We start from the raw sequence: 20,632 nt of genomic DNA, 5'->3' as shown, positions 1-20,632 counted from the left end.
ATTTCTGTGGGCTCTGGTCTCTGCCGTATGGAATACATAATGAACAGACAAATGTTTCCCACCACTATGGTGATATTCTCCATTGGGATAGCTTTTACTTCGTAAGTGTAATTACAATTCCATGTCTGACTTACATGATGACATGATTTAATGAAGCTGCAAACGTACATATTTATATTTAAAACAAAACACCAAAACCATTTTAATGAAAACTAGTTTTATTTTAAAATTAAGTGCATAGCACTCATCTAATTCCATTGGTGTGGACTTTAGCACCATACTTGCTATTTGCAATTAATGTCATAACAGATACATTTTGGTTTGCAGTCTATACTTGAGTGGTGTTTATTTAGTGGACTTTGGTAAAGCCCTTTATACATATCATTAATTTCTTCACAGTACACATTTAATGATGGTCCGGTAATCTCAAAAAACAAAAAACCTGCTTTAGACTAATCAATAAATTAAACAAAACCCACACAACTCCCCCCACCCACAGCCCCCCAAAGCTAGCAGTTGTGAGTTGTATTTATACTGTAAACCTAATGTTTTTAAAAATAGTACTGGTTTCTCCAACCACCCCATCCCACCCCACCCTGGGTATGCAGCAATAGTAACCAATTATTATTTTACTCTCCCCCCCCCCCCAAATTAATCCAGTGTTCTTTAGCTTTTTTAAATATAAACTGGGAAAGTGTTACAGGCTTTTTAAAAAGGCATATTCTTCTATAACAAGAATGACATTTAAACCAATCAGTAAAAGCATTTGACAAGACATTTAAATTACCATAGGCACCAGTTGTTGTTTCAAGTTGGGATCTCTATCCCAATATCTTACATTCATAGTATTATTGAGGTAGTTAAAATACTGAAAATTGGACTCCAGGTTGCTAGGTTCTGAATGTGGATGATATATTCTCTTTTGAACCCACTTTCCCCTAAATAATTCAAGTTCTCTTGAGGTAAGGACTACCAAAATCCAATAAGCAGCCTTCTGTAAAGAGAAAAGTGATGATATTTTCAGAAAACAATTTTCATGCTTGAAAAATCTGCCATGAGTGAGTGTTCTTACCTGAGTAGTTTTTCATTTTATCTACCAGACTAATAAATCCATATCATGCCCTATGTATTCTAATGATAAAAGTTACCTTTCATTTAAGGAAAGGATATTCTGTAAGAACTCACACTGACAGAAGCCACCCACCCACATTCATCTACTGGAGCCATCTGGATCAATCCATTGCTGTGATGAGTCCCTTCCCTTCCTAACAAAAGCCATTGGCTTGATTATTGAGACTCCTGCTGCATACCCATAACATCTTTATAATAAGAAGTTTGTCTTCAATGCATATTACGGCAGTCACATACCTGCCATGCAGTTTCCCTTCTATTCAAGTGCTATCTTTAAAAAAAACACACAAACAAAATAACACACTTTACTAATTTTTCTATCAGAAAGCTTCCCTCCACCAAACCTCTTCTCCCACAGATAAGAGCACTATGTATATAGTTTCAGTTATTACAATGGTTTTTCTTTTCTTTTTCCTTTTTTCAGTTTATTTCCTCCAAACTCTTTACCCCCCAATTGCCCTTGCTGTAATGACCTATTGCTGTTTTCACTCATTACAAATATAGTGAAATGTCCCAGGGCAGTTCCGGGGCCAATCCAATGAAAGTCACCTTTGCCTGCTTACACTTGACTAGCTGGATCCAAAGGCTGCTTATAAACCTGTCTTCCATGGAACAAAGTGCTGCTCTATAGCACAACCTGAGAACTACCCTGGCCACATCCCACCTCAAAGCAAACTATGGGACTTCATTCTAGTACTGACATCTTACAGTTACACCTTCCCCTGAAAAAACTTTGATAGAATAATACCAAATCTGAGTATAAATCATTGATTGCACTGAGAAATGCAAAACTTGTATGTGTATCACGAATGATAGGAACCACTTCATTCATTCTAAGCTACCATTATGTTCTCATTTGAAAACACACTCTAGCAGGAGTCTACTAACCTATGTTATTAAGGTAGTCATACTATAACATTCCCAAAGCATGTTGCATTACAGTTAAGTGTTTCCAAGTAGTACAAATTCCCTGAGTTAAATGTGTTTAATTCTAAAGACTTGAGGTTGATCACAGGGGAAAAACAACAAAAATATATGACCATGATTTTAAGAAATCTACTCCAATCTTAATTTTAGTACATAAATCCAGATACCTATACTATCTGTGATAAGGAGTTATTTAGAATATCTAAAAAAATTTTTTTAACCACACTGACTGGTATGGCAAAGAAATTCATGAGTTGAAACTTAGTCAAATTCCTTTGCAGATCAAAAATATAAATCAAAACTGGAGACTAAAAAAAAGGATCTCTTCAAAAATTAATACTGGAACTTTCCTTCATAAAAAGACTGTTTGGCAAGTCCACAGATAAACATTAATCTCTGACATATAAGCCAACATTAGGCCCAGAGCCCACCACAGGTCAAATCTTGAAACAGCGAATTTGGAGTCTGTCCAAATTTTCTGTTGGGTTGAATATTTTTGAAATATTTGGACCATCACTTGTGGCTTTATAATGTGTCATATAGAAATGTTTTAACAGGATTTGACATATACACTGTTAAAGTGTTTGCAGTGTTACCTTAGTCCTCCCAGATATTCACGGTGTGTTGGAGGGGACAGTCAGTCTTCCTAGTGCTGGTATCTGACGAGTTCTGATGAAATTTGGATCCTTTCCTTTTGAAGAGAAGTTTTACAAAAAGCTTGCCCCAGAGCTTCAAGTCACAACAGTCTGGGTCAGGTCTTACCTTCACATAAAATCACCTTTCAAAGCATTGAGTAATGCAAGGGTAATGTTCATTTATCTGATAACTCCGGTTATAAGAAACATTTAGACAGGGTTTAACTTCTACTGGTATTGCCAGTGACATCCCAACACCAGTTGGCACATGCCCAAGGCCCTGAACACTAGTTTGGAAGCCAGCAGGACATGTCGGTAGTGTGTAAGATGAGGTGTGTGTAGTAGATACAATCTGCTGACAGCTTGGTTGTTCCGATACAGGATGGCGATACTGTAGTGAGGTCTGATGAGTCTGATGGAGATACTGAGGTTGCTGAAAGTGAACTGCCCGAGAGGGCTGGGAGGCTGTCTGGAACACACTTAGTTGTGCTGGCTGAGGTCCTGTCTGTCCTCTCTGTTTGTTTGCTTCTTTCACATCATTATCATGAGCGCTGCAACACAGACATAAAGGAAACTTGTTAATAATGTTACTTGAGAAAAATCTGCAAGAAAGTCACACATCACCCCCAACTCTGTAACAGCTGGCTCCTTAGACTGCCCCACTGCCCAGGGAGCAGTCACTGCAACCATAATTTCAACAAGAGAACTCACTCTTAGCCTTCTGAAAGCTCCTTCCCTTGGTATAACCCTTGAGGACTGGCTGCTAGTAGCTTGGAGGGCTCTTTTCACCTTGGGAGCTATGTTCACAATGAGCACTTAAATATGACTGCCACTTTGAATTGTGAGGCCACCAGGATATCACCAAAGATGTGGAAATGAGGACTGGAGCAAGATTTACTTGGATGATCTCACAGTTGTGGACTCACACAAGAGCAGCTCCTTTCCTTATCAGGTACCCAGAATCATACTAGCAATGACAGCCTCTACCTGGATAACAGCCAAAAGAAACTCCCCTTCCACTCAGTACTCCACTGAGTACTGCTCACCAGGGGCTTGTTTATGTCATCAGGAAGCTTTCAGAGCAAGTATTCTAAAAGCTCTTGGCCTTTGAGAACTTGTTTCCAAGGCTCATTTTACATGAAGAATGTTAATAAGAAATTACAAACAAAAGAACAAAGAGGCTTACATCAATAGCCGTTCAATGCACTGCACTAAGAAATCCCAGGAGTAAGCAGTAAGACGATGCAGTCTTGTAGGCCACGTTGGAGAAAGACGAAGTATAATCCTTGAAGAAGCCACACATGCTGCAGCTACTAAAGAAGGTGCATAATTTAGAAAGGCATAATCTGTGGAGACATCAAAAATGAACCTAAGCAACAAAATACACAAGTCACAAGCTCACAAGTCACTTACTGGCATCTACAACAACTCACCTTGCAAAGATACTTCCAGGAAGTAATCTGCATACTTGGCCATGTAAAGTCTAGTTTTTTCCAAGCACATCATTGGCCAGCCATCATGAAGATCTGTTTCATGTACTGCTTCGGAGAGATAATACTCAATGAAATGGGCAGCTGTTGGAAGGCAGAGGTTCCACTGAAAGGTTTCTAATAATAATAGTTCCATATGTAGCAAATTTTGTTTTGTTAACACTAGATTCATATTAGTCATACAACCCAGGCTGTTGAGCTGCTCCAGCTTAGGCACACTATCTTCTTTTTCTTCAAATTTACCTTATATGCAAAAGGAAATAAAAGCAAAAGAAAGAAAATGTTAGGCCAAATAATCAAAGTTAAGTCTAGTACCTTAAATGGGATCTGCTATCTTAGTGGAAAGATTTAGATCCAAAGACATTTTCCCCCTACTCTGGGTAAATACAACTGTGCCAGAACTCTATGGTTCTCAAATCTTCATGTTTTCTCTCCCAGTGCCAACACTCCACACTCTTTAACCCTCTCCCCTCCCCACCAAAAAAAGGAATGTGTAAACATTTTGATCTATGTCCTATTGTGTAATGAAAACAGTCCTATGTGCCACTGAAAAAATAACTTTCATCTCAACAGCTGAATCTTTTCAGGAAATTTCTTTATGAGGGCAGGTGATAGTTGGTAAAAAAAACCAAAAAACTATTTTAGGACAAAGTTTAAGGTATTTAATGTCATAAAATTATCTGAAATAAAAAATAGCTAAGCTTCGAGAGTTTCATCTCAGCATATTTTCAGCAAAATCTCAGAGAGATATAAATAGAAAGGAAAAAAAAAAAAAAACAGGTGACCATCTAACACAAACATTCTCATTCTACTAAACCCCCCTATTCCTCCTCTTCTGAATTAAACCAAAAATCTAGCCAAGTCTGTTATTTTAAAAAGGGGAAGATACTTTATACCAATTTTATATCCACTTACTCAAGGCAGAATATGCATAAATACTGAACCTGGTTATCTGAAGGCATTAACTTCTTTTCATGAAACTCACCCACATGTACAGCTGAGGAATAAAATGCCCCCTCTAGCCCTGAATAATTTTTCTACTGAAAAATTATTTTTTCTTGCACTTTAATTTCCCTCAAGTATTTTACTAGATATAAATCATTCATTTTAGGTATCTCTAAAATTCATGGCTGGAGAAAGTTCGGAAAGTTCAAGTATCAAGTACTATTATGATTCTTCAAATGCAGCAATAGAACCAAAAGAATTATCGTCAAGTTTCTTTGGGTCTTTGTTCTATGACTGTCCAAAGAAGAAAGGAAATTAAAACTAAAGGCTTCCACCTCCTAGCCTTATGTTTCCTTTTATATTAAGGTACAAAATTGTCATACTGCAATTATTATAATTTCTCACAATAGTTTTTATACTTGTTCATAATTATAGTTATTAGAATGTTACATATTAATATATAAAATTTTTGTTTTACTATTTTGATATCTATTTTAACATATTTGGTTACTTTGGAAATCTTACAATTTTATTTTATCCATTTAAAAACATTTTTTGGGGGAAGAACAGAAAGACTGCCAAACCAGAAGAAATCAAACCAGTTTCCCCTGTGATGTTTCTCTTTCAGAACCATACATTGAAGTTCTGACAACAAATGGTAGTGGCCAGAACCACTCAGCCCAGATGATCAGTATACTGGAGTCAGAGGTCTGTTCAAGTTGGCCAGCCTTAGGGGCTGGGAAAAAACACTGCTAACTACCCTGGTCTTTCGTTAGGGAGGGGGAACTAGGGTAGAAGGTTTGTCTCCTATGCCAGGAACTCTAAGCTCATGACTTTAAGAGTCTAGGTGCAAAGAGTTAGAAATTTCACTCCCACTCCATAAATTTTGAATTTTGAACTTTGTTAGATTTAAACCACTCTTAATATTGCTGCAAATAAGAGTTAATCCAAAAAACTTACATAATTCAGACTTTTCAATAATCTAGATAATGCTTCCCAGTTTAAATCACATAAAGATGAATTTCACAAGTTTTGCCAATGGCATTTATTAGCAGAGCTGAAAAGCACTAAAGTGGTCTTAATGACAGTCATCCAGTATGATCACTGCATAAATATAGGAGAGGAACCCACTGTTCTGTGTATAACAGAGTGGAATTCTTCAGAAGGAGAATGACTTAGGAATTTAGTTCAATCTCTCTGGATGAATCATTAAGGCTTTCAAAGTACTCTATTTGTGTAGCAGCAGCAATACTGGCATTGAACTTCAAAGGAATACTGTAAAAGTTAATGAGTTTAAAGCTCCTTTGAAGAAATTAATGTACCACAATTCACTGTTTAATTCAAGGATCAAGAAAATGTCTCATATTATCTACTTGAACCTTTCAACACAGAAAACAAAATTGTATATGACCAATTTCACAGCTCAAGAAACGAAGTTAGCAAGGTTGGCCAATTCATTTAAGGTCAATTAAGTTGAGTCAAACCAAAAATGGAAGATTTATGCTTGAATTCTCCAAATCTGCTTCCAGACCAAAGCTAAATGGGGACTCCTAGAATAGACAGGCTTCTATATTATTAAGGATCCATGGGTTTTCTATATTTATAAAGTACTTGGCTATTACAAGTGTGAAGGTCTTTGCATCTTGATTTGCAAAGTTAAAAATAACCTGCATACTGCATAAATAACCATACTTGATATTTAAATTGAGATTTAATTTTTTGGGGAAATTTTTCATTATATATATAGTAATATACTCAGATACATGGATGTTAAAGGATTTCAAAATGTGTGACGATGTTGTGAGTACTTACATTCATATATAGATTTTATCGTGCTGAATGCTATGTGCATGACTATTTTAAATCTACTTATCCATAATACCACATACAGATCACAAAGATCAGTTTCTTCAATTGAAAGGAAATACCAGAAACCATGTGATTATATTGATAAAGGTCCCAAACAGGAAATAAGGGCACAGGAAATTCACATCTGCTTCCCAGAAAATAAAGAATCAGGGGCCCCAGAAACAAAACATCAGGTTGTCTTTCCTTTATAGGAAATGCTCAGATCTGCCATGGAAACCAGCACATATTCAAAGTCAGGAGGGAATGGCAGGTATGTGGTAGCAGGGCATGGATCAGATAGATGTCACTGTGATCTCTGCCCACCCACATTTTGTCTTTTATTACTAAGGAGAAAAAAGTCACCCTTAATATTTACTAGGAATTCTCACAAATTTATAAGATTACCAGTCTAATAAGAAAAAAATGGATAAGGAACCAGAAGACAGAATTCATAGAGGGGAAAAAAAAAGGTTCTATTCTCACTAAAAATCGATATATAAATAGAATCATCTATGACATACAGTTTTCCACCTATCAAATAGTAAAAAGCCTTGTCAACCCAGTACGGGTTAGCAAGAAGAAACAAACACTTGTCACAAATTTTTGCTATTAAAAGCCTGTAATCTCACTTTTGACTTCATCTTGAAGTCTTTTCTTAGTTACACAAAAAGATCTTTTTCTTAGTTACACAAAACCTTGAACAGGCTTCCTGGTGGCTCAGACAGTAAAGAAACCACCTGCAATGCAGGAGACCTGAGTTTGATCCCTGGGTTGGAAGATCCCCGAGAGAAGGGCATGGCAACCCACTCCAGTATTCTTTCCTGGAGAACCCCCAGGGACAGAGAAGCCTGGCAGGCTGCAGTCCATGGGGTCACAAAGAACCAGATATGACTGAGCAACTAAGCACACACAATACCCTGAGCAGATTATCAAAAGTCTCATGTTTAAGACCACTCCTGTGCCCTCTACAAGTTCAACACTGATCACAGAAGCCAAGGGAGCCGGGGTATTATATGTCAAGAAGTTAAGAGTTTGAGAATTTCCCAGGATATATCAGTCTTCTCTGGAATGAGTCAAAATCTCTGGGGCTAGGGAGCCAGACTAAAGATTATAGAATATTTATGGAGGAATTAATTATTACAATGCTAACCTTTATGTTTCAATTTCATATGTGCTTTTAACATACTACCCCACTTGATCCTTACAACAAGTTTGTAAGGTTAAGTGTCTTTATTTTCATTTTATAAGATGTAACCTAAGACTCAAGGGCTGTTGAAATTCATATTGCTGACAAGAGATTCACTTCTATATCATATAGATTTCCCATAATCCCTGCTGCAAAAATACTACATGCCACTCTCCCGTTTGGAGGTCCTTTCTTCCTGCCTCTAATAGTGTACATCCAAGCAGCTAGATATGCATTAGTACCTGAAACTTACAAGCTGTGCTCCATTTTTAACCAAACTACCAAAGCCTTCCAACCTATTTAATAACTAAAATACAGCTGTCGCTGAGTCCTGTCAGCTGTAAGTTGTTCTTCACTTTTATACAACAGGCTGCCCATCCCAAAGAAGGGAGCAGCTGGGGGAGGGGGACATTCAGAGTTTAATCATTCTGAGAGAAGAGAAGCATCATTTGAACCGTTTATGATAACTAACTGGAGACTTGACTCTGGAATTCAAATATAAGAAGATAGAGTGTAAGAATGTAAGAAACAGTAGAAAGAACTCCACAAATTTAAAACATACATCAGATATTAAAAATAGACTACTGGTTTATAAGCATCCTAAACATTTCTGTTGGAGTAAAGTTAGACTTCACTAACTGGAAGGAGAAGAGATTTCAGTGGGCTACCAAGGGCCAGCCTCTGGCTCCTGAGCCCACTGAAGAGCTGACAGCTTGAACTCCATTTGACCAGTGCCTACCTGGGAGGAGCTGAGATGCTAAGGGGCACCAATCTCACACTTTCCCACTCTCCAGTGGAAGAAGAACAATGTAGAGACAATAGGGCGGGGTCAGTAAAACAAAGGGAGGAGGTATCTGACTCGTTTAGTAATAGGTAGTAAACAATTCTCATCTGACCTCAGTAAACACAAATCCTAGAGTCTAGTTCCTAGAAAATGAGCCAAAAGTAACTATATACTACCACAGATTAAATCAAATAATCTTCAATAAAATAAACTGATCATGACCTTAAACTGACAGTTACAGAAAATTTAGAAAGAAGAACTGAAAATGCCATTCCAATCAACCTAAGATACTGCATAAATAGAAGATCCTTTCCCCAAATTGTGGAAATTGCTGAAACCTGGCACCAAGCTTTGCATGGTGGCCAGAGTTCTTATTATTCAGCTAGAGACCTTGGTGAACTCTGATGGTAATATGTAGTTTATAAATATCTAGTTTATAATCTCCAAATCATTTTGTAAGTTACTAGTAAATTTTAGTCATAAATATAAGTCAGTCTATGAACTGACTATCCATCATTCATAATTTCACAGTCCATAGGCACAGAGCAGGTAGGGCTTGGTAGTGACTGAAGGACAGTGATGGCCACACCAGGCAAAAAATTTTTCATTACTGATCCCAAGATTTTAAAATAACCTAACTTGCATGTTTGATTTCCTGTGTCTCTCTACTATAACCGATCCTATAATAAACTAATATTGTACAGGATATCAGAAAGCCATTCCGTGTGGATTCTCACACATTTTTGATATGCCAAGTATGGGTATTTCCAACCCTATGCAAACTACTAAATCACAAATCATCATAGTGATGAAACACAGAACTGTACACATGATTGCTTATGAGGATAAAACCTTAATTAAAGGTCAAATTAAAGGTTAATTAAAAATGTACAAACATTACCTCTGGCTTCCTGGATGGTGGCAATAGGAGCAGGTGATACATCTAGATCTTGGAGGCAACAGATTAAAGGAGAAAGATAGATACTCAGGAAATATACCATTCTGGTAAGAATTTGACTCAAGTTACATGGGGACAGAATTGAAAGAAAAGTCTAGTAAGATGGCTGGGTCCAGATGAACAGTTCTGAATGTTACATTAAGGAGTTTCTACGTTAACCCACAGGCAGTGGAAAGTCATCACTGGGCTGTGTTTATATATATTCAACCTGATCCACAAAAGATTTGAAACAGTTTAGAAAAAGAGCTTCCAGGAGATAAAATAGGGAGCTGAAGTCATCAGAGGAAAAATAAGGACAGGAAAAGAAAAGCAGAAAAGACTAGTATCATAAATGATACCACACAGGCCTGCATTTGGTTTTAGGGTTATTTGCAGTCAAATACAAAGGTGTTTTAGAAAGAATTCTGATGGTAGGGTAGGGAAGGAATGTTTCTTAGATAGCAGTCACTGCTGCTGCTAAGTCGCTTCAGTCGTGTCCGACTCTGTGTGACTCCATTGACGTCAGCCCACCAGGCTCCCCTGTCCCTGGGATTCTCCAGGCAAGAACATTGGAGTGGGTTGCCATTTACTTCTCCAATGCATGAAAGGAAAAGTGAAAGTGAAGTCGCTCAGTTGTGTCTGACTCTTAGCAACCCCATGGACTGCAGCCTACCAGGCTCCTCCCTCCATGGGATTTTCCAGGCGAGAGTCCTGGAGTGGGTTGCCAGTGATAGCAGTCACATTGGATCCTATATCCTCAAATGGGGGTTAGAGGTGAAGGCAGTCAATATTTCTACATGTCACTTTAAGTGGGACTTAAATTTCCATTGTAATGACATGAATAATTAAAAACAAAAAACACTACATAATGGATTCAACCTCAAAAACAAATACCATCTTTTCACAAAACTAAGAGAAGAAAAATTTCACTTTCAATGCCTTTACTCACCCTCTTTCTCTTCAGTCAAGATACTAACAAACAATGAAATATGTCACAGGAAGATGTTAAGAGAAAGAGGCACCAAAAGGCCCATTAACAGATTCTACCTTACAGCTTACTATGCAGTTTTGCCTACTGTAAAAGCAAGTGTTTTCACATGTGTAGCTATTGCATGTGAACCTTCAGTTCATTAATCCAAATCACCACTTAGTCAGTAGAAGGTATTCTAACACCACAAGAGTATGATACCTATCAGAGTTTTTCAACCTAAGCTTCACTGACATTTGGGGCTAGAAAATTCTTTGTTGTGTGGGCTGTCCTGTGCATTGCAGATGTTTAGCTTTCTCCCCCGTTGTAATGACAACCAAAACTGTCTCCACATATTGCCAAATATCTGCCAGTGGGACACAACTGCTCCTGGTTGAGAACCATTGCTTTAAGGCAATGGTTCCCAACTGGAAGATACATGAGAATCACCTTTGAAATTTTTAAGACATTAAAAAATATCCAGGTCCCATGATGTAGATTTTCAGTCAGTAGACTTGCAATGACCTAGACATCCGTATCAGAATCTTCAGGATGTGGGGCTCAGGTACACATGTTTTTGAAAGATTTCAGAGCCACTTTTTAGTATGTCTGGTTAAGAACTACTATGCCAAAAAGCACTTTCAACATAAATTTTCCAATACTAGTAAACTGGAATGAAAGGAATTTGGCGGTACTTCACTGAGTTCTACGTAAATTTATTTAATTATAAACTAGAATTTTCCAGTCATATAGATTGTACTCATACTTACTTGCTAGAAGCAGACAGGAAAGTGCAACTAAATGCAGCTGCTGGATAGAGATGTCATAACGATCCATAAACAGGTCCAGCAAATAGACAGCAAGATGTCGGGCAGAAGGGCAGAGTGTGAAACGATTGCTCACAATGGCAATCAAGTCAGCAAAATATCTTCTGAGACTTAGTTGAGGGGACTGGCCTTTGTAGGAAGGCAACTTCAGCTCCTAAATCAAGAAGAACATTTAGTCTAAAATAGGCTGTAGAAGAATTATCCCCCCAATGCAAAGATGACACTTTCCCCCCAATATACTAGTGTTACCATTGCCTAAAACACTTTTCTTGAGTAAAACACAAAAATGAAAAAGCTGAGTAGAAGGATAATGAATGGTATTTAAAATTTAGAACTAAACTTTTCTCCTTATTCTTAACCACATCTGACATTACCAGTTATAGGTATTTCTTACATTATTGAATAGATTTATTTTAGCAAGATTTTTAATAACGGAATCCTGTTTTCCCTACCACGTGTTTTCAGAAAAGCATCATTACCAAAATAATAACCAAACCATACATACACACCCCCTAAAGATGCTCAAAGCTTTTAGTTAGAAGGTAATGGATAAATGGACATGCTTCTAGTATAATGCATACTGTGTTACACTTGTAGGGATGTCGAAGATCCACTAGTATTTTCTAATATGGTTTCTCCTTTTTTAAAAATAAGAAAATTCCTATACTATTAAAGAATTTCCAGAAAGATGGAAGGGTTCTAAATTCATTTTATGAGCTCAGCACAATGCCACAGTAAACCCAACAGGTATTACAATGGAAGGAAGTAACAAGGATATGATTCTAAAAGCACAGGCAAAAAAAAAGTAAGACTTCATAAAAAAAAAAACTTTTAAGGATCAAAGGACACTTTTGTCAGAGTGAAAAAGCAACCCACAGAATGAGAGAAAATATTTGCAAATCATATATCTGGTAAAGTGTTAATATCCAAGCATAAAGAACTCTTATACATACAACTCAACAAAATCCAAAACACCTCGAGTGAAAAATGAGCAAAGGACTTGACTAAACATTTCTCCAAAGAAGATATACAAATGGCCAATAAGCACCTATAATGATGTTCAAAATCACTAATGATCAGGAAAATGCAAATCAAAACCATTATGAGATACCATTTCATACCAATTAGGATTGCTACTGTAAAAAAAAATCCCCCCAAAAGAAAATGGAGAAAACAGAAACTAACAAGTATTGACAAAGATGTAGAGTAATTGGAACCCTTGTGTAGTGGTAGGAATATAAAGTTGTGTAGCTGCTGTGAACAGTATTGCAATTCCCCCCAAAATTAATGTAGAATTACCATGATCCAGCAATTTCACCTTTAGATATATATCCAAAAGAAGTTAAAGTGGGGACTCAAAGAGATATTTGTACAACCATGTTCAGAGCAGCATTATCCACAAGAGCCAAAAAGTGGAAACAAACAACTCCAGTGTTCATCAACAGATGAAATGATAAACAAAATGTAGTATATACATACAATGGAATACTATTCAGCCTTAAAAAGAAATGAAATTCTGATATATGCTGCAACATGGATGATTAAATCATCTGGAGATGATTTAAAATATACAAGAGGATGTGTGTAGGATATATGCGATATATGCAAACACTACTCCACTTTACATAAGGGACTTGAGCATCCTCAAATTTCAGTATTTACAGGGATCCTGGAACCAATTCCCATGGATACTGAGGGATAACTATATAGTTTTTTTCAATCATCATTTTTTTATATTTCATTAATTTTCACTTATGTTATCAAGAGTGGATCCAGAAACTCGTGTATTACTGGTCAGGTTGACAACTCATATAACCTTCTGAAGGGCAATTAGATAATATACATCTTTGAAAATGCAGACTGCAGATACCCTTTAACTTAGCAACACCAGGTCTAGGAATTTATCCTATATATAAGGAGGGCCTTTAACAGCACTGTTTTTAGTAGCAAAATGGTGGAATAAAAAAGCTTGATGTCAAAAACCTGGATGCATTTCCAGAGAATTACTCTGAGTGGGTAAAATGAAACCCCCAAAATCATGTAGTACATAATTCCACTTATGTAACATTCCTGAAATGACAAAGTTATAAAAATAAAGAACAGATGAGTGGTTGCCAGAGGTTAAGGGAGAATGACGATGGGAGGACACAGGCTATGCCTATAAAAGGATAAGATGAAAGATCTTTGTGGTGATAAATGTACAGAAAATGTTATAGATCTTGACTGTATCAATGTCAATACTATCCTGGTTGTGATAACTGGACCACAGTTTTGCCAGATGCATAGGGGAACATAGCTGGAAGACACTGGTGGATTTTAACTATGTTAACTTGGCTAAAAGAAGACAAAACAAAAGCAAGAATTCTGAGGGCCACCACTAGGAGATTTTTAACAGTGTATCCAATACATTCTCTTTATATTATTGCAAATGGTAAAGGACATGGCTTATCATATGGCTGTCAGATTTAGTTCTTTGTCCATGTAAGTGCAGTTACACACATGAGAAAATGACCTACGCTTCTTTCAGCTTATGAGTTTTTTCTAATATCTACTCCTGATTCCCTAGAATTGAACACTCTTATTCCTGTCTGCTTCCCAGGGTCCCATAGGACCAAAGCACAGAAGGATCTAAATATGTCATCTCCATCTCCAATCGCAGGACCTTGTTAGCTCACCATCCCAAGTGCCATCCTGTTCCCAGAATGGGTTAACTATCCAGCCAGGATGAAAATCAAAGCATAGAAGGAATACTCACAACTCTGTGGGATATTTTCTTGATGTTTCTCACAAAGTTAGCATCGTTTCTATCTGTCATAAAGGCTCCTAAAAATACTTCCCCAAGCATCCTAAGACACTAGTATACATAGCAAAACAATGAGAAGAGAAGACACAGGCTATTAGAGGACAGCTGCTTTGTTGAGGAAAAAGTGATTGTATTTAATGGAAACAGTACAGCTGCCATTTGGGGTTGAAGAGGATTTTCATTTGCTGTAATTTTTACTCTTCCCTAGTAGATTCAATTTTGGTCACACCAATTATTCCTCCACAAACCTTGGGTCTAAACAGAACACGTTCCACTGTGCCTAAATAGCAACTGTCTAACGGAAGACCTAAATTCAAATGAAATTAGACTACTTAAAGGCAAGGATCATGTCTATCTCATTCACTATTACCATTTTAATGCCTGACAGCACCCTGTACACTGTAGGCATGCAAATAAGTTGAATAAATAAGCATATGACTACCCAACTAAATCACCTAATTAACAGCCTGAAATTGACATGTATTCTCTGTGAGAAAAGTCCATTTTAACTTTCCTTGACTTTAGTGTACTACAAACAGTGGTCTCTCCAGTTCCACAGGTTCAAGTTTTACTGATTAACAAATTCTTTATAAAGTGTGGCCATTGTGTCAAATAACAAGAATGCGGCTTACACAATGCTTAAAGATAAAATAAAGACAACCCACGTGTCACAGGCGGCAGGTGGCTCAACACAACTTTCAGTGGCATTCTTTCAGGCCCCATTCTAGCTCATCCTCTGATAGTTTGTACATAAGTTTAGTACAGGTTGTGTCTTATTCCTTGCATCCTCCTCAGAGCCCAATAAACAAAACCATTCAATAAATGTGCTGGAAAAAAAATGCACTTCCAACTTCAGCTAATAAAATTAATTCAGATAATCACTTAGGATTAAAGTTACACAAAAAATATAAGAATCAAAAACCATGGAAATCACCATGAAAAATCTTAAGTTTCATGTCATTAAAAAACATATGTATCATTAAACATTAGATATTAATTTCACCACATACCAGAGGAATAAAGAACTGACACTTAGAAAATAGAACCATTTAAAACTGAAAGATAATATCTAAAGAAAAAACAACAACAACAAAAAAATCAAAAGTATTTGAACAATTTTCAAGGTGGAAAACCTGCAACTCTCTTAACATTCCAGAGAACCATTCCATACTTGAGACTTTTCTACGGTACAATTAGGGAGCTGAGGTGTATTTAGTTGTGTCTAAGAGACTGAATGTCAGAACTCACAACCAGCATTTAGAAATCTCAAACTTTAGAAAAGGGTACAATTGTAATAGTTTAAGTCAGAATTAGGTTTTCTAATCTATTTAACCTGTTTTTCTTTAAAAAAAAAAAAATCAAGATACAAGTTCATTATTATCCCAGGACCTCTCAACTCCAACAGTCAGCAGCCTTTTTACTGAAGAGTCAGCTGTTTTGCTTCTTTCCAATTTTCTATACATAATAATGGTTCTTTCTATCCACAGTGAAATTCAGTCAAGTTAGAGTTAATTTTGGATCTGGGCTCTCTTCTGGTTATAAAAGACTCAGGTGACATGTTAAACAGATGTGACAGCTACAATAAACAAATTTTGCATTGTGCCAGAAAGGTGTATTTTTCCCTGAATATCTTTTAAATACACTAGGTCTACTCCTTCTGTTTGATATTAGCTGAAAGAGCAGGTAACTCCTATCTTAAGGTTTTCTGAACAGCCCCCAAGTGTTGGGGTTTCAAGGAAAGAAAGTAACAAAATTATCACTTTCTTAGTGCTTACTATCTGCCAATCACTGTTCTGATCACATCTGAAGTATTACCTCATTTTAATCTTCACATTTGTTTCACAGAGCACGTTCTATTATTAATCATTTTACAGGTAAGGAAATTGGGAATCAGAAAATTAAGTAACTTGTCCAAAGTTTCACAGCAAGTTAGTGGAAAGGCTGGGGGATTTATTTTTGTACAAATGTGACATAACAGACAGCTGCATGGAACAGCAGCTATAGAAGAAAGGAGGTTGCTCTGCCCAATAAAAAGCCAGCACACATATCTTTTAAAATACAATATCAAATCCATGTTCCACCTGAGAACAAGAACATCTGATTGTCCCTTCACATCTTCCTCTCTCAACTACCACGCCCCACCCACCTCCTCATTCAAGTTTCAGGTTCTTCTGATACACCCCAGGGAAGAAGCCAAGGTTAATTAACCTCGAGCAAATAAGCAAACTCGCCTTTTCTGACTTGGAAACTAGTGGTTAAAGACCCTGACCGGGTTTTCCAGGGAGCCGAGATTTATACTAACTGGCACTGAGGCGCACCGAACTGAAAGGTCAGGACATAGCGGTTACCTTGTACCGAAGAGCTTGATGGATGTCGGCAGCCAGCTGTCCCCGCCACCACTGCGCCTCCAGCTCCATGGGACCCAGCGGCGTGCCTGGCCAGACGAGGCAACTTCAGTCTGTAAGACACACCCCAGACGCGGTCACTGCCAGCTCCCTCCATGCGCCCCTCCGCGCCCCCCGCCCGAGGGGTGTGACCTCAGGCCACCCAGGGTGACTGTTCATCTTCACCTGACTCGTCCGAAAACCAGTACCGACCAAACCAACTCTGACGCCTCACGGAAGGCCCAAGCTACCCGGTCAGGAGGAGCCAGCTTGTATGATGAACTGCCGGACCGGGTGCCAGGCAAGAGGGGACCAACTGGGGCCCGAGTTCCCTAGGCGTGTACCCGGGCGCGTACTCAGAAAAGCTAGACCGGAGGCCCGGCTTCGGGACTCCCCGCGCCGCGGGTTCGAATTCTCCGGCCCCGAGAAGCTCAGACTTGACAGCACTCACAGACCCCGTGAGGTAAAAACCTTCCGCCGAGAAGCCCGAAGACGAACGCCAGCCCGGCTCCGGGTGCCCGCTGCAGATGATCGGGCGCGCGCTCCTCCTCCGTAGCCTCCCCGCGCCCCGGCCGGGCCCAGCGCGCACCCAAGCCTCCGCCTCCTCATCCGGAGGAGCGCACGGGATCGCGCGGCCCCAGAAAGGCGAACAAAGGCCGGGCCGGGGGGCTCTAGTGCCCCGCCACCAACCCAGGCCTGCCGGTTCCCACGACGGCCTCCCTTACCCGGAACCGCGGCCCTCACAGGCCCAGCCCCGCCGACATGCGGGGGACGCCGGCCCCGCTCATGCTGCGGACATTCGGCAGCAAAGCGCCGGCCTCAGCTCCGACCCAGCGCCAGGGCGCTCGCGCCGCCCATTGTTAAAGGACCGGCAGGCGGCTCAGCGTACAAAGCCAGCGCGGGGGCACATGCGGCCCCGCCGCTGCCAATCTCGTCTCGCGATACAGCCGGGTCACCCGGAGTCGTCCAATCGGCGGCCGGGCCGGGCCCAGGTGCAGCGCCGGGCAGTGACTTGGGGGCCCCAGCCGGACCGGGCAGCATCTCCGGCCGATCCCGCGGTTCACTTTACTGGAGAGCACCACCACCACCTACCGCGAAGCCGGCCTGCGCTGCGGGCAAAGGTCGGAAGAGCGCGCCGGAGAAATTATAATACGGATCATCCACCCGTTGACCAATCCGCTCATGCTTCTCACCTGCTGAGAACCTCCGCTTGCTCCCCAGGCGGAGGAGGAGTTTTGATGCCTCAGTTTGGCATTTAAAACCCTCGGCAAGGATTGATTCGGCCTCATCTCACATTACAACAGACCCATACCTCTGAGGGTCAGTAGGTTTATCAGTCCCTCCGTATGTGCTTTACCCGTTTCCGAAACCCCTAAAATACTTTCTCTGCGAAATTCTGCCTCTTAAATTCCACATCAAAACTTATTCCTTCTAGAAACCCAAGTAATCTCTTCCCCCGCCTTATTTCCTTTGCATTAGAAATTCCCAAAGCTTTAAATGAAAGGAGTTAAGACTGGTGGCTCAGTCCGTAAAGAATCTGCCTGCAATGCGGGAGACCTGAATTGGGAAGATCCCATGGAGGAGGGCATGGCCACCCACTCCAGTATCCTTGCCTGGAGAATCGCCATGGACACAAGAGCCTGGTAGGCTGCAGTCCATGGGGTCGCAAAGAGTCAGACACGACTGAGCGACTCAGCCCAAGATTACCTGTAATAACCTGGCTTGTCGAGTCTGTAGTGGATGTAATTAACCATCTGTGGTGGTAAATCAGGAAAACAACAAAACTATGGAAACACTCCGACATCAGATAAAACGATATAAGCCCTGAAATGTGATTAGAAAAAAAATCTAGTCAATTGTGCTTTAATCTGTTTAGTGGAATATCAGACCAGAAGTAGATGGCCAGCCCAGGACAGTGATCCTCACTTCTAAACATGTTCAACAACCTCTTTAAATATTAAAAAGTAGATCATTGAACCTTAATTTTTTTACTTAGAATCCTTTGCCCCAGAAGATGCATGATGAAGATCTACAATTAAGTGATGAATGTGTGAGTTTTAGATACAATAACGTCTTCAGATACTTAAAGAACAGCTACAAATAGGTACAGTATGTAAGCCATGTGACACAGGCTACAGGAACCAATGGCAAGCAAGGAAAACTCAGGCAGAAGTTGGCAGAGCCCAGTCTAGCCCAGCATCATCGGAGGAGAGGCTGTTCTTGGCCCATCTTAGTTCCCTAGAGAGTAGATGGCCACATCAGGCTGAAAGCTCCATGCCATTTATGATGGCACTTAAATAGTACCTACCTCCTCAGGCTCCAATTCATGTGCACTAAGCAACTTTATGACAATAATTTGGCTTCCCAATGACTTAAATGTCCAGAGCCTATTTAAGAACTCTTTCAGAAAAATGGGTCACAGACTGTAATCATCAGTTTAATAAGTAGGCTGTCTCTCATGGTTTCTCCTTTGAAGATGTTATTCATTGGGAGATATTTGTTCAGAAAACACTCTGTTGGATTTCTGGATATGATGAAAGGACAGGTATGTGTATTGATTTAGTGTTTGTGTGTGTGTGGGGGGGGGGGAGGATATATAACCTGCCCAATGTGTTCGTAAAATCCTAAATCCAGGTTTATTATATTTCTTCATTAATTCATTTAGAGCAAGCCAGACACAATTTAGGTATTTGCTTAATTCCTAAATAAAAGTCTACTCTCTGTATAGAATATTTAGAGTTTATATTCCAATGGGGAGCAAATAAATGAACAGCAACAACAAAGTCACATAGTGATAAGTGCTGTGAAGATAAATTAACATAAAAAGAGACTAGGAAATGACAGTGGGTGGGCATTGTTTTATGAGAAATAGGGTATGCAAAGTCCTGAGGGAAGTTAGGGAGCCTGCAGATTTCTGGAAGCTCTGTTCTGGGGAGGGGAAACAGTAAATGCCAAGGCTGTAAGAAGAAGGTGTGTTTGGAGGGCAGGGGATACCTGGAATGAAGAGGACATAAATCTCAAAAGCAGTGATCAGTAAGGGTGTAAGAGGATGGAAGTTAAAATGGAAAAACATGAAAATCTAAAAACGAGAGGATATATGGATACCTATAGCTGATTCACTTCACTGGTAGCAGAAACTAACACAACATTGTAAAGCACCTATATTTATATGTATTTATTTAAACAATTCACTCATCATTCAAATGAATGCATGCAAAAGGTAATATATTCAAACAGTAGAAGACTGTATTCAGTGACTATCAGATCTCCCTCTCTCCCTTGATCCCAGTTCTTCCTCAGTCAGTTCAGTCAGTTCAGCCGCTCAGTCGTGTCCGACTCTGTGACCCCATGAATCGCAGCACACCAGGCCTATCCATCACGAACTCATGTCCATCGAGTCGGTGATGCCATCCAGCCATCTCATCCTCTGTCATCCCCTTCTCCTCCTGCCCCGAATCCTGCGCAGCATCAGGGTCTTTTTCAATAAGTCAATGCTTCGCATGAGGAGGCCAAAGTACTGGAGTTTCAGCTTCAGCATCAGTCCTTCCAATGAACACCCAGGACTGATCTCCTTTAGGATGGACTGGTTGGATCTCCTTGCAGTCCAAGGGACTCTCAAGAGTCTTCTCCAACACCACAGTTCAAAAGCATCAATTTGTTGGTGCTCAGCTTTCTTCACAGTCCAACTCTCAAGGCAGCATTATTACTATTTGCTTTTGTTTCCTTCCAGGGATATCCAGGTATTTATAACCATGCATGTATGTAAAT

At 39.6% G+C, this 20,632-nt stretch overlaps 1 protein-coding gene across 2 annotated transcripts; it reads right to left on the bottom strand.

Moving 5' to 3' along the window:
* Nucleotides 1-200: 200 nt before the first annotated feature.
* Nucleotides 201-17,969, bottom strand: CCNJ (cyclin J). Of its 2 annotated transcripts, none has more exons than XM_020883237.2 (6): nt 17,590-17,969; nt 16,829-16,938; nt 11,621-11,831; nt 4,127-4,426; nt 3,880-4,006; nt 201-3,244 (listed from the first exon to the last, which is right to left on the bottom strand). In XM_020883237.2, exons 2-6 carry the CDS (start codon nt 16,895-16,897, stop codon nt 2,833-2,835), a joined length of 1,119 nt encoding a protein of 372 aa, XP_020738896.1. In that variant the 5' UTR covers nt 16,898-16,938; nt 17,590-17,969; the 3' UTR covers nt 201-2,832. The 2 variants fall into 2 exon arrangements, with proteins under 2 accessions (XP_020738896.1, XP_020738890.1); XM_020883231.2 differs by having other exon boundaries at nt 3,880-4,039; nt 17,590-17,965.
* Nucleotides 17,970-20,632: the final 2,663 nt, after the last annotated feature.

This window comes from Odocoileus virginianus, chromosome 7 (genome assembly GCF_023699985.2).
Source record: "Odocoileus virginianus isolate 20LAN1187 ecotype Illinois chromosome 7, Ovbor_1.2, whole genome shotgun sequence".
Taxonomy (NCBI): Eukaryota; Metazoa; Chordata; class Mammalia; order Artiodactyla; family Cervidae; genus Odocoileus; species Odocoileus virginianus.
The sequence above is the reverse complement of the archived record's forward strand: the minus strand, read 5'-3'. Positions and strand labels throughout refer to the sequence as shown.